The sequence below is a fragment of the Mastigoproctus giganteus genome, chromosome 10 (genome assembly GCF_048544385.1).
Source record: "Mastigoproctus giganteus isolate SK-2022 chromosome 10, ASM4854438v1, whole genome shotgun sequence".
In the NCBI taxonomy this organism is placed as follows: Eukaryota; Metazoa; Arthropoda; class Arachnida; order Uropygi; family Thelyphonidae; genus Mastigoproctus; species Mastigoproctus giganteus.
The window spans coordinates 99,614,704-99,632,561 of record NC_143584.1 but is presented as its reverse complement, the minus strand read 5'-3'; the positions used below and the strand labels follow the sequence as shown (position 1 = coordinate 99,632,561).

At 38.0% G+C, this 17,858-nt stretch overlaps 1 protein-coding gene across 2 annotated transcripts in view; it reads left to right on the top strand.

Moving 5' to 3' along the window:
* ACC (acetyl-CoA carboxylase) overlaps nucleotides 1-17,858 on the top strand; it is a 1,497,654-nt gene that overhangs the window by 1,163,446 nt on the left and 316,350 nt on the right. For both annotated transcript variants that reach the window (XM_090383551.1, XM_090383552.1), the window contains one exon: nucleotides 4,492-4,635. In XM_090383551.1, coding sequence (XP_090239677.1) covers nucleotides 4,492-4,635 — 144 coding nt within the window. The remainder of the gene's footprint in view (nucleotides 1-4,491; nucleotides 4,636-17,858) is intronic.

Here is a 17,858-nt window from a genome sequence, read left to right as displayed (position 1 = left end):
GAAGCCCAAGGCTTTTGCTGCACCAGCCTAAAAAAAAAAAAAAAAAATTGCAAGGTTACTCTGAGAGAGAGAGAGAGAGAGAGAGAGAGAGAGAGAGAGAGAGAGAAGAGAATCACCAAGAAAGAGAAGAATGATGATATCCAGCTCAGGACCCTGGGTGTGCCAAGCCCGTACTTACCACATGTGAACCCCTGGGGTTAAACATGGTGCTATGGAATCCTAAAGATCTCCATTCTATAGATATGAGAGGCCATTTACCATATTTTATTCAAAACTTCCTTTGCCACAGGTCTTTCCAAGTTTGATATCAGCAGGCTCTGTCTCAAACATACACACACACAAGAAGAAGAAGAAGGAGTCCGACAAGGTTCTGTCCTCGGTGCCACTCTATTTGCTATACAAATTAACAATATCACAAACAGCATTCCAAACACTGTTGACTCATATATTTATGCTGATGATCTTACCTTACCTTACCCTGTCATTCACAGAATATAAATTATATTGAGAGGCAATTACAAATATCAATAAATAATATTGAACTATGATTGACACAAAATGGATAGAGACTATCAAACCTCAAATCTACAGCCATTCATTTCTATATCAAACGCAAAATGCATCCTGAACCTGAGTTACATTTGGCCAATGATCCTTTTCCAATCATGAACAGTGTTCATCTCCTAAGGCTAATTTTTGATAAGAATCTAAATTTTCAGGAGCACGTCAAACACCTATGAACCACTTGCCACAAGAAAATGAACATACACCTTGGCCTGTCTTGCTCCTATCCAACACTCTGCTCTAAGGATTGCCTTAGGTGTATACAGAACATCACCAGTTCAAAGTCTGCATGTGGGGCTCACAAGCCTCCACTCATTATCAGAAGAAAGATGTTGTTGAACTACTCAACTAAAATTAAAAGCTTCCCTACTCTTCCTATTTGGCCACTACTGTATGATCTGCAGTGGACAATACACTGTGGAAACAAACCCAGAACAATCTGACCTACCAGTATCAGATTACAAAACCTATCAGAATGCCAGAATTTTTATTTTCATAATATCATCAGAGATTTAAAAGATCCAGATCCCCCGTGGTTTACCTTAACTCCTACATATGATGATTACTTTGAAAAGTTGGGAAAAGATGTTGTAGCAGATATTAACATCAGACAACTACACCTTGTTCATACAGAAGATCTACACTGACGTTTCAAAGTCAGGCAATAAAGCAGGTGCAGTTTCTATTCTACTTCCAGCTGAATGCAGCACTATACTGCTGAGCTCTATGCAATTAAGCTTGCCCTGGAAAATATTTCACTCCTATCAATCAATAAAAGTATAGTATACACAGATTCCAAAAGTGCTCTCTTAGCTCTGAAAAACACCTCGCCTTACAGTCCTCTGTTAAAGCTAATAAGACATGAGCTGATACATCTTCATGAGCAACATCACACTGTTTTCTTCTCCTGGATCCCAGGTCACAGTGGTATTCCTGGAAATGTGCATGCTGATGATGCTGCAAAAACATCCCTCCACCATAGCCTTAACAAATGATCTGGCCCCATCTCCCAATTATAAACACAACATACAGAAAATAGGTATGGAACAATGGACACTTCTGTGGAAAAAGAAAACACATAATAAGCTGTTTCTACTAAAACCGGAACCACAATTATGGACATCTAGCCTTTGTAAAAATAGAAAGGAAGAAGTACTATCCAAAACCCGAATCGGCTGTACTCACCTCACTTATCTGTTTCTGCTCACAGGAAATAATCCTTCTCAGTCCATGCACTGTTTGCAACCACTATCAGTAAAGCACATACTGATTGAATGTACCTTGTTCAACACTGCCCGACAGTCGACTTTCAGCTCTGTCACAAACCTTTGTCACTCAGCGCAATGATGCAGAGCTCTCTGAATTTTTCACCTACTTGAAACAAATTAAAATGTATGATCGATTCTGATTGCTCCCAGAGCAGTTATCACATCTGTATGCACTTTGATAGGCACAATATGGCCTATGTAGCCCTTGCACCAGAAAATCCTGCAACAAGAACAACTTATCGATTGCCCCAAATACAATGCAGATCAACAAGCTATGTTTACCTCATTTTCCACAGTGAACACTTCTTTCAGCATTACTGACCTTCTAGAAGATGCACCAAATGAGATCAAAATTTTTAGTTTCCTCAAACAGATAAAACTGTATAATGCAGTGTAAACTTGAATAACATCTATATACGTAAAACTATGTATTTAACATTACCATAGTTAGGCACATTGTGACCTTGCACCGTTAAGCCTATAGACAAACAAACATCTCTGCCCAAGTCTCATTAGTTCATCTGACAACCATTTAGGTCTAAGCCTTGAAGAGTATTTTCTTAGTTTGTATGAAAAAAAGGTTAGTAGCTTCTATGATTATTTCCTTGAATGCTTTCCATTTAGAATTTACTGATGGTAACATCATCAGTTTGTCCCACTGTATAGAATTTAAAAACAGTCTGAGACCACTGTAATCACCTTTACAAAAGAAAAACCCTTCCTCTTCCCCTTGATGGTAGTTACATCTTTAAGTAAATCCCACATGAATCTACTGTGATCACCTAGTGGTTCCATTATCTGCAGATTCTTAATGCTGAGTAATCACTGCTGATAATCAGATCAAGAATATTACTCTCTCCTGTTGCATCTCTGACATGCTCTGTAGAAAACAGTCATTCAATAAACACAAAAGTCTTGATAGTGTGTAAGTGACCAACCCACATGTTCCAGTCAATAACTGGAAAGTTAAAATCTCCCATTGTAAGACATTCTGATATACTGGCCCACTCTATTTCTGTGTACAGGTGTTTTATATATTCATCTAATCATTAGACCTACCCCAGGGGCTCACATATGGTGAGTATGGGCTTGGCACACCCAGGGTCCTGAGCTGGATATCATCATTCTTCTCATTCTTGGTGATTTCCTTCTACTTCTCTCTCTCTCTCTCTCTCTATCTCTCTCTCTCACTCTCACTCAGGGTAACTCACAATTTTTTTTTTTTTTTTTTTGGCTGGTGCAGCATAAGCCTCAGGCTTCCTTGCACCATATGGCTAATAATAATAATAATAATAAAACATATGCCTATCCTCAATTTTGATTTCCACTTGCCCTCTGTCACACCAGACTGACTGAAGATTGCACTGGCCACCCATATCAACTGGATGCACTGCCTGAAGATTTTATGTGCTGATTGATGGAGAGCATAATCTCCTTTCCTCCTATCCTATTTATGGTTTCTGTACAAATTGTACTTCCCATATTCAAATTCTGCATCCCTTATATCTGAGCGATACCACGTCTCTGATATTCCCACAATGTCTGTCTGCATTTGATGACTTGAACAGCACTTCCAGTTCATCTAATTCATTTACTATGTTCCTACCATTGGTGTATGCACCTGTCAATTAGTTACCCTAACATTCAATCATCCCTTTATTCTAACACAGCCCGTGCATTTACTTGTTCCATGATGACTCACAGCAAACCTTGAAATCCCCAACACCTTGCTCTCCAGGCTGTTTCACATTCCAATAGAAGCAATGTAAGAATCACTTTCACCTTAGCTTGTGGCTAATGTTAATCTATTTGTCTGTGTATTCCCCCAAGCTAGTAATTTTCCGACCAACCTTACACTCCCTCTGTTGTTAGCATTAGCAAATATACTTGCACCCTTTCTGTTTACTTGTAAAATAGAAAGAGTGCAATGGTGTATTCCCTCAGTGTTAGAGCAGTCTGTCCTGTTAACAAGCACAGTCTATACTGAAAAAAATTCTACCCCAATTTTGCCTTTGCGTAAAGTTTTAGAAATTTAAGATGCATTTCCTGCATCTTCCCTTTTCCTGCAGTTATACAATAACTGAAAGAAAAGGGAAGAAAAGTTCCTTTCTTAATGTATATGCTGTGTTAATTTTGATCACTGTTCAGAAATTTAAAATGTATTTAATAAGTTCGTTCTCCCATTCATTCATCTAGTGGTGATCACCAGTGACAGAAAACTAGTGGTAGAATATATAAATGGTTTAGGTCACACAATTAACATTATCTTCAGCTGTTTACAGACTAATCATCAGTTTAAAGTTAAAATTCTGATCGAAAAATCAAAGAAAACAATTTTTCTTAGAAAATATTGTAGATTATAAATATAATGAGCTCTGGTGGAATACCATAGCAGGGGACAGTTTATCATATGGTCGGAGAGCTTGTCAGATAATATCAGAGAATGGTATCTTATCAAATAAGATCATTAAAATGCACAACTTTTCCCACTGTGATATCATAGTAAATTTGAGAGAAATCTGCTGTTTTAATAACAATTTATTATCATGAAATTAAAATAAATAACTTTGTATCTCTTCTTATTCATGTCTGTTATTTTTGTAACAGATATTTTAGAAGTTATTTTAAATGTTATCTAATATCTATTTCTGTTGTCTAGCTTCTTGGTCGAGAGGTATACACCTCAAACAATCAGCTGGGTGGTGTCCAGATTATGCATAACAATGGTGTATCCCATGTAACAGCTGCTGATGACCTAGAAGGCATATATATTATGTTGAAATGGTTGTCTTATATGCCAAAGGTAATCTCAGTAACAATAATTTTTCACTTTGATTAAATTCTGTTTTTATAGCTTTAATGCCACATTATTGTCCTGTATATATCCACTGAAAGAACAAATTTCAAAAATTTGTGCAGTACAAAGAGGTTTATTAAACTTTGAAAATTCAAGTACACATTTGTAGTATTAATAGTACAAACTTACGTAAAAAATTTAAAAACAATCAGAAATGACAGATGCATTCACAGAAATCATCTCTCAAGCTGATTGATATGAATATATACTAAATAGATCCCAATACATATAAATTCATCTGTATTTCTCATAAAAATCAGACTACCATTTGTTTAATTATAAGCTTGATCTACTTTATTTTCTGTATTGGCATTCACAAAATGGCCTTGTACTATTAGTTTCTTACTCTTTATAACTGATCACAGCATTTATTTTTTCAATTAAATGATAATTTTATAGTAAAAATTGTATGCTGAATCCAAAAATAATATCAGTCATTTTTATTCCTTGCATAGTTTTTTATATGCAAATAACCATGTAATTTTGCATAACATTTATATGCATTCATATACGGGGGAGTGGACAAAATAATTGAAACATCTGATATGAAAGCAGTAGTTTTTTTAATGGCTGTATGACATATTTATAGACATACAGCTATGATTTTTTTTTTTTTTTTTTTTTTTTTTTTTGATTTCTTGCAGGTAGTATGAAGGAAAGGCAATAAAAGCTGATGTTTATTTAGAGGTGATATTAAAAGGTATGTGAAGAAAATGATCGACCAGTGTGAATTCTAAAGACATCAAATTTTTGATGCATATTTAGCAGTGATATTGGTGGCTAAAATTCCTGATTTGTTTAATGTATCCAAAGCAACTGTGTGAAATGTGGATATATGATATTGTTAAGGGTGTTTCCTAGAACATCAGTTCAAATCTAGCTCATATCACTCTGATTTTACAGACTGTAAAAATGGGCCAGGTGTTTAGTAGTGTTATGTTTGTGTAGTTAGTGCATGTTGTGTTGTTTTGTCCTGACCACTTGGCTACCCAGAAACAGTAATCACCTGGAAAGCTGCTTCTGTGTACACATCCACATCACAAAAAAGGTGGGCCACTTCCAGTAGGTAAGATGCTAAGAGTCTCAGTTTATGAGACAACAAAAAAACCTTCAGGGAGTCCACTCCAGAGGGGAGAGAAAGAACAAAGGGGGGGAAGTAGAGTAGAACTTCATCAGAACTGCCTTCATAAAATTTTTCCACTATACATATCCTTATTCCTTATATAAATTATTAACTATCCACTCAAAATTTTTTGCAACCCACTAGACCTATCCAAAGCCATCTGTGTCAGCAGAAATTTCCACCTTTTAAACACCTGATTGCAAAAACATTTAGATTTAGAAGCGCATTTAGATTAAAGGGAATGTCAATAAGTTTAGTCTCTTGACAAGGAGAAATTGTTCCCACAGTAGTTTCAAGTTCTGCCTTGATGTCCAAATGATGTGGACAGTTGTACAAAACATGGCTCCAACTCTCAGCCTCTCCACAAAAGCAGAGAGTGCTATTGCTCAATCCAAACTTGTACAGTTTCTCATTTATAGAATGGAAAAAATGTGATGCTCATAGAGAATCTTATTTGTCGTTATGTCCATCAAATAAGAAACTTGGAATAAATTTCTTAATCAATAATCCAGCTACAGAAATATTCCATCTGTCCTGCTATTTGTTCACCAACTCATTCCAACATCTTTGTTTCTCTCTATTATCATCTTCTGTGTAAATCTCAATCCCCTATATGCAGTTGGAATCTGTTTATGGCTATGAAAACATAGCCCTTGAAACAATAAAAAAAAATCCAAAGTTCAAGGTAGCATTCCAGCTAAAATCTGCAAAGCAACTATCGATACTGTTCAACAAACATAGAATAGCCAACAGCATTGCCCTTTGCAATGACATGAGTTTTATTTGAAATCTAACAATTACCACCCTTTGGTACCATGCTCCAGAGCATCGGTAACCATAGGGAGGAAGACTGCAGAATAGTATAACTTCAAAGTTTTTATCGACTATCCCCATTCTGCTCTTGATATCCTTGAACTTCTTAACTCTACCAGATAAATAAAAAGATGTGAAGAGAAATTTAGCTTGTAATCAATTGTCATTCTTAAGTACTTCACTTCAATTATAAGAAGTTGAGTCCCATTAATTTTAAATTGAAAAGGTCTATTTAGATCTAATTTAGTCTTAAAAATAATTATCTTAGTTTTAGAAGAACTAATGCTAAACTTGTTTTGAAGAGTCCACTTATACTGATCCATTAATACACTGTTGGCGGAAGACTAAAGCCCTTTGGGAATTACCTTCAATTAATATAGTTAAATTATTTAAAATATTAAGTTAATTTTAATATTAAGTTATTAAATGATTAAGTTAAATATTATGAAATAAGTCTAGGCTTGGCCAAAGATCATGCTAACCATTCCTGTAATACCATATTCCACATTAATAGTCCCAAAATCAAGCCTTGAGGACATCCTCGAGTAACCTTCTTCTCTCATCATCATCGGCCATTTTCAGTCCACTGCAGGATGAACACCTCTCCAGCAATTTTCCAGTTCCTTCTGTTTTGTGCAATGGCCATCCATTTACTGCCCACGAACTTTTGAATTTCATCTGTCCAATGCCATTGTTGTCTTCCTGGTTTCCTTTTAGCTCCTCCTTTTGTACTATTCTGTTATTTTCTTACTCCATCTCCCATCATGTCTTCGAGCTATGTGTCCTGCCCAAGTCCATTTCTGCTCTTTAGTTTTGATAAGAATGTCCTTTACTTGAGTTTGCTGCCCCCACGTGTTTCTCTTCTTATCCAACAGTTTCATTCCTAATATAATTCATTCCATTCTTCTCTGTGTAGTTTTCAGCTTCTCTTCCATTCTTTTCGTGAGTGCCCAAGTTTCACTTCCATAAGTCATGGTGAGGAGTATACACTGAGTGGACAGAAATCATGGAATACCTACCTAGTAATCAGTTCACCCACCTTTCACCCAGTTACACAGTGAGGCATTGAGTCTACTAGTTCACAAAAGCATTCCATGGGTACTTCCATCCATGCTTGCTGCACCACTGTCCATAATTCCATCACTTTCCTAGGTGGAGGATCCAAAGCTTCAATGGACCTTTCCACAGCATCCCAAAGATTCTTGACTGGGTTCATGTCCAGTGAACGAGGAAACCATTCCATGGTGGTAAAATCTGCAGAATGCTCTTTGAACCATGTTCTAGTCACCACGTCTCTGTGGGGAGACGCATTGTCCTCCTGGAAGAGTCCATTGCCCTGCAGGTGCATGATGACCATGAAGGGATGTAGATGGTCTGCAACGATGGACACAACCTGGACCGTTCAGAGATCCATTTAGACATACCAGAGGTCCCAGCATGTGCCAGTTCCGCAGACCGTTACCATCCACCTGCATGAACAGTTCCATGTTGACGATGGGTGCATAGTAGCTTTGTGCAGTTTCCACCAGATACGCACCCTCCTACCTGCTCAAAATAACTGGAGACAGGACTCGTCAAACCAGGCACTAGACCTTGGATGATTGGAGACCCATCTCCAATCATCCAAGGTCCAGTGCCAATGTTCTTTTGCCCAGTTGAGGCATAGAGTCCTGTGTTGTGGTGTTAGGAATTGGACTCTGGTCGGTCGGGGGCCCCCATAACCTTTGCAGCTAATGATTGCCTGATGGTCTTGGCGGTGATTTGTGCCACTGTCGCTCTCCAGTTGGCTGAAACAGTGCAAGACAGAAGTTGACAGCCACTTTCATCCACCACCTTTCTCCATCCACAGTGCTGTCCACAATGAGATGTTATTCCAGAAATGCCATATTCCCAATACACTCTTAATACTGTCAAACGGGGATAGTGTAATTTCTTTACCACCTACGCAATAGAGTGACCCATGCGCTGAGCACCCACTATCATCCCTCTTTCAAAGTCAGTTAACTCACAACATTTATCCATACTGATATTAAATTACCATCTACGTGAATACAGTGATGCAATGTCCCTACCCACCTGCCAAGCAGTGGGTTCGTCTACTAGCGAGAACGGTGACAGTGTTGCCCAGGAACCAGGTATTCCATGAATTCTTCCGTCTCAGTATACACTGTTTCATTATTTTACATTTCAGACAAATTATGATATTGTTCCCCAGTTTGTGACTATATTTTCTGAATGCTATCCATCCGAAATTTATTCTTCTCTTAACTCTCAGCCATTTATCATTATTACGGCCAATGATTTGTCCAAGATAAATATATGAATCCACCTTTTAAATTTTTCCTCCTTCAATAATTGTATCCCTTCCTGTGATATTCTTGTTCATCCTTACTTTTGTTTTACAATATTCATCTTTAGTCCGAAATCCTTACTAACTTTGCATAACTGATTAAGATTTTCCTCTAATTCTTCTTTGGCCTATGATCACAATGTCATCTGCAAATCGTAAATGGTTTAGGTACTCTCCATTCACATTGATTCCTTTCTGTGACAAGTCCAGTCTTCTGAAAGCTTCTTCAAGGGCAGCAGTAAACAAGAACTCCTTTCTCAGTTTTAAATTTGCTGCTGTCTTTGTCCAGTCTAATGAAGGACGTAGTGTTCTCATGTATTTTCTTCAAAATCGTAACATATGGGATGTCCATGCCTTATCTTTCTAGTATCCGAAACATTGTTTTATGCTGTATGGAGTCGAATGCTTTTTCATACTCTACAAATGCCAGGTGTAATGGCTTTTTATGTTTATTTGCTTTTTCCATTAGCTGTGATATTACGTGAAGATGCTCCATAGGTCAGAATCCTGTCCTAAAGCCAGCTTGCTCTTTTGGTTGATTCTCATCAAGTATTTTCCTAATCTGTTAGTAATGATGCTTGCGAACAACTTGTAGATGTGGGAAAACTTGTTAATTGGTCTATAATTTCCAATTTCTGATTTCTCTCCTTATTCAGCAAATTTGTGATTGCATTATTCCACTCTTTAGGTAGTAGTAGTAGTAGTTGTGGTATATGATGCAAGAAAGCAAGTGTATGAGCTTATGCATTGCAGCATCAGCCAAAAAAAAAAAAAAAAAATTCACACAACCATTCCCTCTAAATGTTTGTCCAGTTCCTCCTTAAATTTATTTTACCTATCAACTTCCACAACAACAGATTGAATCCCCCCAAACTGCTAGCTTGGGGGGATTCACAGACTAAAAGGTTAAAAATAGCTGCAGGCAGAGGTTAATGTGATTCTTGCACTACTACTATTAGATTACACAGCGGCCTGGAGCGAGCTGTGCTTGGGATTTCAGGGACTGATGGCAGTCATCGTGAAAGAGCTGGGTATATGGGATGTGTTAGGATAACTAAGAATAAGAATAGGTGCATGTATACTTGCATGTATACCAATGCTGGAAGTATAGTAAATAAATTTGATGAATTTGAAGTGGTGGTCAAGACATCAAAGGCGGATATTGTTGGGATATCACAGACGTGGTGTCACACAGATATTAGGAATGCAGAATTGGAATTTGGGGAGTACAATATGTACAGAAAAGATAGACAGGATAGGAAGGGAGGAGGTATTATTCTGTTAATTAAGAAAAACATTAAATCAAAAGAAGTGCATCTAGTTGATATAGATGAACAGTGCACTGTTGAGTCAGTTTGTTGTAACATAAGCACTGCGAAAGCAAAAATAAGAGTAGGAGTGTGTTATAGGCCTAATGACTCAAATGAGTACAATGAACAATTGTACAGAGAAATAGAGTGGGCTAGTAAATCAGAATATCTTATAATGGGGGATTTTAACTTCCCAAATATTGACTGGAACTTGTGGGTTGGTCACTCGCACTCTAGTAAGACTTTTGTGGATTTGTTGGATGATTGTTTTCTGCAGCAGCATGTTCGGAAGGCAACTAGAGGGAGTGATACTCTTGATCTGATCAACTGGTGGAATGTAAAGTGCTCCATTGTCAAACAACAGAAAAATGGTGCATGGAATAATTTCCAGAATTGTCCTCCCCCTCTAACTTAATCACTTATAAAAGGCTTAAAGCAAAAGCAAGGCAAGTTAGAAGGAAAGCAAAACTCGATTCGTGGATTGCTTTTGCATTAACCATCAGAAAAGACGGATCATCTGGAGAAGGATAGAGGCGCTAAATGGCATATTTGTTTGGCTGCCCTCTCCAATATTTCACTGGAAAGGGAAAGAATTGTCAACTCCTGAAGAAGTTGCCAATGCATTAGCCGAATCTTTTCTGCTTCTGCTTCCTATGCATCCTCCTTCTAGAGCATTAAAGATGGTGCAGAACTGTATAAAATTAACTTCTCAATGCGCTGTTGTTCCTTTCTGTACACCAACCCTTTATATTAATAGAACTGAAAGAATCGTTAAATAGATCTCCCAACAGTACTTTAGGGCCAGATGGTGTTCATTACATTATGCTGAAGCATTAACATGAAGAAGAAGACTTGTGTACCCTGTTGATTTTCTACAATCTAAAAATTCCTATCCTTCTTCCTGGCACCATTCGTCCATTATTGCCATACCAAAACTAGGCAAAGATTCCCTGGTTCAAAATTATAGGCTAATATCTCTTACAAGCTGTGTAGCGAAAATTTTCGAAAGGATGGTTCATACAAGACTAATTTACATCCTAGAGTCACAGAATCTCCTTCCGGATCATCAGATGGATTTCAGAAGAACAGATCAATGCTAGACATGCTTATCGAAGCTAAATCTCATATTCGCAATGCCTTCGTCATGAGACAACATCTAGTCATGGCCAACTTGAAAAGGCATTCGATACTACTTGGCGTCATGGTATTTTAATGGATCTTTACCATCTAGGTCTAAGGGGACAATTGCCTGAAATAATTCAAGATTTCCTGTCACTTCGGTATTTTCAGGTCCAATATAAAAACATACTCTCTACATCTCACATTCAAGAGGAAGGCGTACCACAGGGTTCAATACTTAGTCCAACGCTTTTGCAATTCGAGTTAGCAATAGGACACTGAACATCCCAAAAGCTGTTGAATCTTACATGTGTGCAGACGACCTTACCATTTCCTGTCAGTCTAAACATCAAATGGCAGTTCCAACTAGCCGTAACCAAAATAGAATCCTGGACTTTGCGGAATGGATATCAACTGTCAAAAAATAAATTCACTACCACTCACTTCTGCAAGTTACAGGCTCTCCATCCTGATCCTGAACTAGAAATAAACAAAACTCCAATCTCACCTGTTAATACCGTTAGATTTCTTGAACTTGATATAGCAAGCTAAACTTCCAAGCTCACATCGCTCATTTAAGAATTGCTTGTCTAAAGCATTTGAATATACTTTGATCAGTCTCGTCCACGTCATAGGGAGCTGATCAGTATACCTTACTACATCTGTACAAGTCCCTAATCTGTTCACGTGTGGATTGCAGTTCTCCAGTATATGACTCTGCTAGGGTAAGCACATTAGAATAGCTGAATGTCATACAGCACAGTGCTCTGAGAACAGCCATAGGAGTTTTCAGGACTTCTCCTGTCCAAAGCGTTTTTCGTTGAGGCAAATGATCCTCCATTATATCTTCAAAGAAAAATATTGCTGTCTCAATATGCTGCTAAGATCCGAAGTCTCCCTTCCCATCCTAGTTGGGAATACCTACACTGTGCTGCCACTTTATTGGGTACACCTACCTCGTAGCATGTTGAGCCTCCTTTAGCCTTCAAAACAGCCTGAATTCATCTAGGCATGGATTGAACAAGAAGATGAAAATGTGCAGGAATGGAGTACCATGGAGACATGAGTGTGTCACACAGTTCCTTGAGATTCGACAGAGGTGTAGACCCACAGTGAACAGCCCTTTCCAGCTCATCACAAAGATGTTCAATAGGATTGAGATCCGAGGATAGAGCGGGCCACTGCAGCAAAGAAAAGTCATTGTCATGTTCCTCTAGCCATTCCATAATGATTCAGATTTTGTGCACTGGCACATTATCCTGCAGGAAGTAACCATCTGACTGAGGATGAACTGTCAACATGAACGAATGCACTTGGTCAACAACGATATTTAGGTACGATGTGGCATTCAGACCTGAATCTATGGGTATCAATGTACCCAAAGTGTGCCAAGAAAACATTGCCCACACCATAACACTTCCCCCACCACCTTGCACAGTAGTCATCAGACATGACAGGTCCATAGATTCATATTGTTTTCACTAAATTCTGAGCCTTCCATCAACATGATGCACCAGGAACTGCAACTCTTCAGACCAAGCAACTGTTTTCCAATCCCTGATTGTCCAGTGCTGGTGTTGCTGTGCCCACAGGAGGCATGCTCTCTTGTTCTTCATTGATAACAAAGGTATGCAATGTGGCCGTTGGTTGTTGTAGCCGATTCATGACAAAGTGCGACTAGTGGTCCATTGCGATATTTTGTTCTGCACACCAAGGTTTTATTCTGATGTGATGTGCGACATTGTGACCCATCTGTTTGCTTGCACAATTCTAGCCATCCTCCTCTGACCTCTCTTATCAACAAGCGATTTTCTTCCCCAGGAGTGCCATTGAGAGCTTTTCTGTTTTCTGTTCGTTGCACCATTCTTGATACAACCTTGAAATTGTGGTGCATGAAAAGTTCAGGATAACTGCAATTTCAGAGATGCTTTGTCCAGCATGTCTTGCACCTACTACCATGCCACGTTTGAAGTCCATGAGATCACCACCTTTTCCCCATTCTTGCTACTGTTTGTACGCTTAACTGATACTTAGGAGCATATTGAGACAGCAATATTTTTCTGCGAAGATGAAATGGAGGATCATTTGCCTCAACGAAAAAGGTTTTAAAGCTTAAGAGACTGAAAACGCTGTAGGTGCTGCAGAAGTTTTCCCATAATTTTCTGTTACAGCCTCATTACCAGCTACATGCAGTATCCTCACTGCTGAGCTGTATGCCATAAAGCTTGCACTTGAACAGATTGTTGAATGCTCCATTTCACCAGCCCTGATCTATACTCACTCACTCTCTCTCTCTCTCTCTCTCTCTCTCTCTCAGTGCAGTCTTTCTCATAAGGTAGAATTTCTCTGCCTGTCATCCTACATTGAAAACTATTCACTGTCAGTTACTCTTGTGCAAAGAGTCCAATCAATCAGTAACATTTTTTGGGTATTGGGACATTCAGGAATTCCGGGAAATGAGTCTGCTGATCTTGCCACTAAACGACTTCTTACAGCCCTTTCAGGTTCCATATATGGATTAGAAACTTGTAATTTGCAAGGCATGTTATGGAAACTGTTCACAAATCCGGTGAAGTAATACCAACAACAAACTTGATCAGATCAAACAAGAACCAGAGTTGTGGCTGTCTGGATTCAGACAAAACAGATGAGAAGAAGCGGTATTAGCAAGACTGAGAATTGGGCATGCTCGTATTACACACAAGATCCACCCCACTGCACATCCTGTCAGACCCAATTTACAGTTTCCCACTTTATCGTAGACTGTGCCCTTTACTTATCAATCCGTTCTAGCATCTTTCAGTCATTCAGCAACTTAAACCCAGGTTTTATCCCATTTTCTTGGAAATCATGCATAGATAGAAGAACTGTTAACATACTTAAATCGTATTGGAAAATATATACAGACAGTTCTCACTTTATGAGTTCCCAGATTTACGAGTTTTTTTTGTTTTTTAAGTATGAAGTATCAACAAAATCGAAAATATGAACATTAATTGCAAAAAATTAATGGTAAACATTCATAAGTACTGCATTTCAAACCATGCGCGTATCTATACAATACAGTATACCCTGCTTTATGATATTAATCCGTTACCATTGTATCACAGAAATATTGTAATGTTGAACCCAATGACACATTGTTTTTTTTCTTGGTAATTCATTCCACGACCTCAAATTTTCACTATATAACTCCCTAAAAGGTCATTTTTAAGTGTAAATTGTATTAGTTACCATTCAAATCATTAAACGCACTATGCTTTCATTGTTATCATATGTTATAAGAACCAATTTTGAACGGCTTTGTGATATTTTTCTAAAGCACATTTCTGGAAGTCACAACCATAAAACAATAAAAACAATTTGCATTTACGGTTAATTGGGCTTTTCTGTTACTGCAAGCAATTATAAACGGGTAGTAAACTCGATATTATTGCATTTGTGAAAATACCGATAGCTAGAATTGCGTGGCTTTTTACATTATTATGGTGAAATGTGTTTGCCCTTTACTGTAATCTTCAGTTGTATAAAAAACATAAATAAATTTTCAGAATCTTCTCTTCATTCCTTTTTTTTTAAGCTTCGTAAACTTGTTATGCCACTCAAATCGTGTTAGTTGCAATTTGTTCATGTGCTTATCTTAAAATGCTTATCTATGCTATTGAAATTTATAAAGAAAAGAGAAGATTATCTTGGAAATAAACACCTCTTGAAGCATTTCTGAAGAAGACGACTCCTTGTGCAACAAACCAAAGAGTGCCGAGCCGATAATGAGTGATCAACGAGTGTGCATTTATTCGATGCTGATGATGAAGAATAAACATTCTTTAACATTTGTAAGTCATAAATAAATTCTCTATTATTATAATTTGCTTGATTTTACAGGCTATGTTTTTCATTTCTTTGGATAAATCAATCATTGTTTAAACATAAACTAATTAGCTAACTAATTTCATTGTTGATGACATAACCCCTATTTTTAACGTTATGTTTATGTAAAGCTCGTTGTTGTTGTTTGCTTTTTAGGAGCATTAGCAACTAAGGCCATATTGCTCCGGGGATATGCAGTGGTCATTCCCTGATCTTTCCACATCCTCCGTATTTGGTGGTCACGGGCTTGAACCCCGGTCTAATCAAGAAGCGTGTGCTACGCACTGCTGCTTCTACCCACCTGGCAACGGAAACTGTAAAGCGGGAAATAAATTCCTGCTTTATGAGCACACGCTAGGGATGAATTAACTACCTGTAATTAAATTGTTAAAAGATATATGGATATAAGAAATAAACTATGAACTGACACAATTTAGCCTTTGTAGCCCTTGTGTCATTCAACTTAATAACAACAACAACGACATAGACCGAAGGCTCACACTACAGTTATCACTGTGCTTATAAACAAAAAAAAAAAAAAAAAATTCTTGATGAAGTGAAAAATGCTACACCAGTGCATACTACTCTAATTTGGAAGAGAGATGGTCTAATTGCAGATGTGGAGAGACTTTTAATGATATGGATTGATGATCAGACTAGTTGCCACGTGCCTTTAAGCCAAGGTATCATTTAAAATAAAGCCCAAAGCCTCTTTAATGAAATGAAGGCTGCGAAAGGTGAGGCAGCTAAGGATGCTGAATTTGGAGCAAGTAGAGGGTGGGTTGATAGGTTTAAGAGACGTTCTAGTCTACATAATATCAAAGTGCAAGGTGAGGTGGCAGCTGCTGATACTGTTGTTGCAGAAAGCTTTCTGCGTGATCTCGCCAAAATTATTGACGACGGTGGCTACTCAAAGGATCAGATTTTTAATGTGGATGAGACTGGGCTGTTTTGTAAAAAGATGCCATATAGAGCATTCATTGCAAAGGAGTATAAAACCATGCCAAGCTTCAAGCCAGCAAAAGATAGGCTTACCCTTTTGTTAGGTGTAAATGCAACAGGTAGCCTGAAGCTGAAGCCTATGCTCGTTTAACACTCATCCCACCCTAGGGTTTTGAAGAACTATGCTAAGAACTTCCAGTTCTTTGGAAGTCTATTTAGAGAGATGGGTTACTGCATCCCTTTTTGAAGAATGGTTTTGTACCTACATCGTACCAACAGTTAAAGGGTAAAGACAATAACATCCCATTTAAAATTATTCTCCTTCTAGATAATACACCTGGACACCCTCAAATGTTAGATGATTTGAACCCCTAACACTCGAGTGATATTCTTACCATCAAATACGACCTCACTTCTCAAGCCCATGGATAAGTGTGTCATTGCTGCTTTCAGACTTTATTATATAAGAAGAACCTTCATCAAGTGCATTACAGCGCCGACCGGGCTAGCCAGGTGGGTAAAGTGCCTGCCTGGCAACCCAAAGGTCGTGGGTTCGGATCAAAGTACTGCAAAAAACCTTGGAAGGTGCATTATGGCCACAGAAGCCTATGCGCCAACAACTACCAAAAAAAAGTGCATTACAGCAATTGACACACAAGGAAGTGGACAAGAAGTTATCAAGAAATTTTGGAAAGGCTTCAACATCTTGGATGGAATAAAGTGTATATGAGATGCTTAAAATGATGTTCAGATAACAACACTGCAAGGGTTTTAAGGGAAAAAGTTATGCCCACAGTTGCTTGACATCAGAGGATTTAAAAATCCTGTTCTAAAACTGATAACATTGTATAGATGGTAAAGCAATCAGAGCTGAAATTTGTGCCAGAAGATGTAGCTGAACTTCTGGAGTCACATTCTGAGCCTCTAAGCAATATCAAGCTCTGAGTCTGAAGGGCTAACCACAAAAATTCTATCAGAAGCTATCTGGAATTTTGAAATTGGCATGGCTTTTTTCGAGAAGCATGATAAAGACTTTGAAAGAAGTTTAAAAGTCAGTGCTAACCTTGTAAGGGATTATGCCTGTTACACCGAAATCTACAGGGAAAAGAAAAAGGCAGTCTAGCATGCAAACGTCTTTGGACAGGTACTTCAAAAAAACACCAGCACCCACTGAAAGTCCTACTCAACCATAAACATCCAGCAAAAGTCCAGTGAGAACCTCAACCCAAAGGCCTTCTAAGCCTATTACTGCTTCAAGAAGTCCATCAAAAAAGCATGTAACCCTTGATGATTCTACTTATTAAGATATACCCTCCCCTTCAGACTTCTTCCAATAAATTTGGAGGAAATGTGAAGTGTACTGTTCATTATTTATGTTACTATACTACTGTATTTTAACTGCCTGTACTGAGTACTCTACCTAGGCCAACAATGTTTATTTTAGTTTTAAATGTGTTATTTACATAAATTATGCCCATATATGATGATTGCAGTGCAGTACATAGATAAGGGGAAAAAATTGTTCTAGTTACAATGATTTTCTAGTTACAACAGTGGTCTGTAACCTAACATGTCATAAGTTATTATTATTTGCCATATGGTGCAATGAAGCATGACGATTATGCTGCACCAGCCAAAAAAA